A 5,128-nucleotide genomic window follows, 5' to 3' on the forward strand; every position below is an offset into this window, starting at 1 on the left:
TTTTGCTTCTAACTGCTCCTACTATAATTATATTTGTATTATGTAGTTTACAGTTTTTATCTCCATTATATAAATAACATATCTCGTTTGTAGTTTGGGTACTGCAGTTTGTGTTGGATTGAAATGCCAAATGTATGGAATCTTTATCTTAATGATTGAGGTCCCATATTACATGCATATTTGATGTTTGATACTAGGATTAGTTGCTAGTTTATATATGTTTTATAACTGCATGTTAAGTGGGATGTTAAGATGGATTCGTGTTAAATAAACAATCATTGATTATTGAATGGAAGAAAAATTTGTAACATAATTTGTGTGGCATAGTTTTTTAGCTAGTGTGTGGTTATATACTTTTTAAGTATTAATAATTGAGTTGAACCCCAAAACCAAATTGACATCCATATATATCGTTAAAGTTAGGTAAAATTCCCATGAATAAAACTAATCTAAAAGGAACTAATAACTAAATAGTATTACATTACCTTATAATCTCTCTTTGGACAAGATTTTGAATTGATCCTCTTGATTTGTTTGCCTTTTCTTACCACTTTTTAAGAAGGAATAACAATGCTTCACCATGCAATCTACTAACATTTATGGCATTATGGGGTTTCTCTTTCAAGGAATATATTTTTCTAGGGTGATGGGTAGTTATAACATAGTCACAAACAAAAATTCTTTTTGTTGGTAGGATTTTACATACGTCATATTCTCTTTTGCTTTCACACTTCTTTTTTTGGGAGCATTAGCAAATGTAAATGGCTTTTTCCCAATTACGCAACTGGTGAATGGTTCAGAACACTATTTAACATTGAATATCTTCATGCCTTATAAGAGAAGTAAGAAAAAGAAGGAATCATATCCTCCATAGAGAAATACATCAACCAAAGTAGATTTCTCCTTTAAAATGGCTACTAACTAACCATGTCCGTGTGGATTGATATATTAAATGTCAACAATGTTTTAGCCCGCAGTCCCTTAACTTAAAATTACATCCGCAGTCCCTTAATTTAATATCAGATAACGTTTTAGTCCTTTATATTTTTTTTTTTTCGAGTTGATCCTTTATTTTAATTTTAAGTGACAATTTGATATTTTATGTTTTAAAATGTCAATAATGTTGTCCTTTTTTTTTTTTTACAAAAATTCAAAAAAATCATCAAATTTTTCAAACAAAACCCATAAAGTTCATTATTATCTTCAATAAAATACAAATTTAATCAAATTCATAACTTAAATATTGAAATAAACTCATGTTTTCATTCTTTATTTGATGTTGTTGGAGATGAAAATATAAGTGTATTTGAATATTTGAGTTACGAATTTGATAAATTTTGCATTATATTGAAGATGATTATTAATTTTATGGGTTTTGATTGAAAATTTTGATGATTTTTTTGAATTTTTGTATAAAAAATGATAACATTGTTGAAATTTTAAAACATAAAATATCAAATTATCACTTAAAGTTAAAATAAAGGACCAATTCGGAAAAAGAAGAAGATAAATGACTAAAACGTTACCTAAAATTAACTTAAGGGACCACAAATGTAATTTATTTGATGGATTAGGTGAAGTGTAATTTTATTTACTAGATAATTCTTCAGTACTTACCGTATTCATGAGTCAAAATTAATTTAAAATGTCAATTTTATTACAAGTAATATGACTTCAAATGAATAATTGTTAAAGATTATATCTAGTAAAACTCTAAGATAGCAAAGTTGTCACTTTTTCAATTTGAGAGATGGTTTAGAAAGAAAAAGAGAGAATTTATATTAACCAAATGAAGGTAGAGACTGGCTGCAAAGTTATGAACTTAAAATTTGGGGTGCCAAATTTCTGAATAAATTAATTGATAAATTAAATTTAATATTTTATTATATATCAAGAGTTTAATTTGCAATTTGCAATGTAAATATAAAGTTTTTTTTTTGGCAAACACAACGACGGAAGAAAGGGGAATCTCTGTATATATTTTGAAGAGATTGTACTACGGATAATAGATTAATTTGGTTCCTTTTTTTAGAAATGTTAGAATTGATCAGAACCAAAAACATAATCAATTTTGTTGAGCTTATATATTTTTATGATAAAATTCAAAACAAACCATGTAACATTGATTTTGTTCTGTGTAATCCGATTAATGTTTTTAAACTTTAAGACACATTTTTAAAAATCTATTTTTTTATTACTCTAGGTTTTTTATACTGTTAGTGATATATATATAATGATATGATTTAAAAAAAATACTCAAGCACAACATACACCTAAATCAGTAGAAGTTGAACTTAGTAATACTAATAGGGACCTAATAGTTCTAATTTTTGTCAATTTATCTTCTCTAAATGTATGTCTTTATGTTTGGATGCTGTTTTTGTCAAAAGAAAACGTGTTTTTGAATGTTGTTTCCATCAATCAAGAATACAAAATAAAATTAGGTTGGCAATGATAAACTTGGTTTCATATCAGAAATGATAGCCAGATTCATGTCCTTATCATCCACCGCTGTCTGGTTTGTTTTTTCACAGAAGGATTCATGCGGAATGCAACTTGTAGTGACTACCGAGGACTAAATTGTTTTTGGAGCTCTTCAACTAGTAAAGTAGTAAATAGCTTTTCCTCTTTCTGCATATGGTTTTATGAATGATGTAAGCTAATTTGCTATTGGCTAGTTTATCTGTTATCCGATATTTTTTAACAAAGAGACCTGTAATGTTATAACTGCAAGCTGATGCTATTTCTGTTCCACGTAAATAATGTTTTCTCTATGAGTGGTTCTCATGTCCCTCATGTATGCTCACCAATAATCTCCACAAGTACATTTTCCATCCTCAAATCGATGGAACCGATTATTGTCCCTCACAATGATGACTCTTCCTGTACATTTACTAATAAACTTGATGGCAGTGTGACAATCACCACAAACTCGCAAATTCTTCATCACTCTTATAGGTTGTCCGTGAGGGAACGTAATAAGTCCAAATGCAATAGCTAATCTCTCACTATGATACCTTATACTTCTACTCTTCTCCTCACCATCCACTTCTTTCAACACGAAAGAAGTATCAGCAACATATCCTGCTTTAGCCATTTCTTCTCCCAATTCCTCTAACTTGTCATAAATTTCCACTGTCTTCGCATGAGATCTATCCCCAGCCGCAAATGTGTGAACTCTATTCCCTTCCTCCACCCAACTCAACCCTGTTTCCTTCTTTATTCCTGTATCCCTCAACATCTTCCTCGCTTTCGCCGCTTCCTCCCATCTCCCAGCAGCAGCATAAGCATTAGAAAGCAGAACATGAAGTCCTGAACTCACAGAACCCATCTCAGAAACCCTATCAGCAACATAAGAAGCCAATTCAGTATTCCCATGTATTCTACACCCAGTTAACAAAGCTCCCCAAACAGATTCAGTAGGTTCCATTGGCATTTCCTCAATCACCTTAACAGCATCCTTTAACTTGCCAGCACGGCCAAGCAAATCAACCATGGTAGCATAATGTTGAGTCTCAGGTTCAATACCATAATCCTTCATCAACTCAAAATAATGCTTACCCTTCTCTATCAACCCAGCATGACTACATGCATAAAGCACACACAAAAAAGTAATGAAATTAGCCTTCACACCACCAACACTGTTCATCATTTCAAACAACTCAAACGTTTTATTCGTGTGTGCATGTTGAGCACAAGCAATCAACATGGCATTCCACATGCCAAGGTTCCTAACAGTAACCTCCTCAAAAACGTCATAAGCTTCTTCAACAACCCCACATTTAGAATACAAAGAAATCAAAGAACTGGCCACAAAGCAGGACGAATCAAAACTAGTCTTAAAACTCAACCCATGTATTAACTTCCCCATCTGAAGCAAAGTGGAACCACTACAAACCCTTAAAACACTTGACAATGTAAAATCATTAACACCCTCGTTTCCTTCAACGAGAAAGCGTTTAAAAAGCCTCAAAGCTTCATCATCCTCACCCAATTGAACATAGCCATAAATCAACCCACTCCAAGAAACAACATTTCTGTGGGGCATTTCATCGAACACGTTACGCGCATAATTAATATGAGCACATTTAGCATACATATCAACAATGGAGCTTCCCACAAAGAGGTCAAGATGGTAAGCGGTTTTGATGGCAAAGCAATGGAGGGACATTGCAACGGGGAAGTGGGAAAGAATGGCACATGATTTGGTGGCGCTGGGGAAGATATGGTCGTCAGGGGGGAGGCCATGACGGAGCATAAGACGGAAGAAGTGGAGGGAGAGGGTAGGGAGGTCATTTTGTGCGAAGGAGGAGATTAGGGAACTCCAAGTGGTGGGTGATTTGTGAGGGGAATCATTGAAGATTTGAAGGGAAGAATAAGGGAGATGAGTTTTGGAGTAGAAGTTGATGAGGTGGTGGGAGAGAAGAGGGATTGTTTGTAAGCCTAGTTTGAGAATGTGAGCGTGGAGTTGGAGGCCTTTGGGGAGGGAACGAGAGTAGGTTAGAGAGAGGAGGGTGTTGCAGATTTTTCTGTACAAAGGTTGTTCATTCAACAACTTCAGGGGAACTTCAACTTGAGGATCGACCATTAGTTTCTGGGAGGGGATGAGAGCAGCGTTGGCTAGCTCCGAAAACAACCTTTTTATTATGGCCCATTAAACCCCCATTATTAGTGCTGAAAATTAATCACGTGCATTGCACATGTTATAGGTGAAGGGTGCGGAAAAACAAGTAACAAAGGTGTGCGGACAGTAGCAATTATTAGAATGAAATGAGTATCATCAATATGGAAGAAGAATCATCAGCATCAGCATCAAGTAGACAAAAAGAGTTTCTATGGAAATCGGAACCCCAACACGAATCCATCGTCTCCGTCACGCTCGCACGTGCCATCACTTCTCTCCTCACCGCTCGTCCCAACAAACTTCACGACTCTATTTCTCGCCTCTCCTCACATTCTCCATCTCCAACTTCAACCGCTTCTCTTCACGATTCTCTATTATTCTTCCACACTTATGTCTCCGATGCTGCCAATCACAACCGTTCAATCGATCAACTCCTTCTTCCACTCATCCACACTGTACGTATTCAATTTCCTCCAATTTTTTTTTTTTTTTTTTTTTTTTTTT

At 34.3% G+C, this 5,128-nt stretch overlaps 2 protein-coding genes across 3 annotated transcripts in view; one reads left to right on the forward strand and one right to left on the reverse strand.

Annotated features, from left to right (window-relative positions):
- Positions 1-2,309: 2,309 nt before the first annotated feature.
- On the reverse strand, positions 2,310-4,588 carry LOC101488390 (putative pentatricopeptide repeat-containing protein At5g52630). Its single transcript, XM_004493463.4, has one exon. The coding sequence runs from the start codon at positions 4,586-4,588 to the stop codon at positions 2,804-2,806; it is 1,785 nt and encodes a 594-aa protein (XP_004493520.1). The 3' UTR covers positions 2,310-2,803.
- A 182-nt stretch (positions 4,589-4,770) lies between these two features.
- LOC101515636 (uncharacterized) overlaps positions 4,771-5,128 on the forward strand; it is a 17,478-nt gene continuing 17,120 nt past the window's right edge. For both annotated transcript variants that reach the window (XM_012713847.3, XM_004493462.4), the window contains exon 1: positions 4,771-5,079. In XM_012713847.3, the coding sequence (XP_012569301.1) occupies positions 4,771-5,079 (309 nt within the window). The remainder of the gene's footprint in view (positions 5,080-5,128) is intronic.

Source organism: Cicer arietinum, chromosome 3 (assembly GCF_000331145.2).
Source record: "Cicer arietinum cultivar CDC Frontier isolate Library 1 chromosome 3, Cicar.CDCFrontier_v2.0, whole genome shotgun sequence".
Classification (NCBI taxonomy): Eukaryota; Viridiplantae; Streptophyta; class Magnoliopsida; order Fabales; family Fabaceae; genus Cicer; species Cicer arietinum.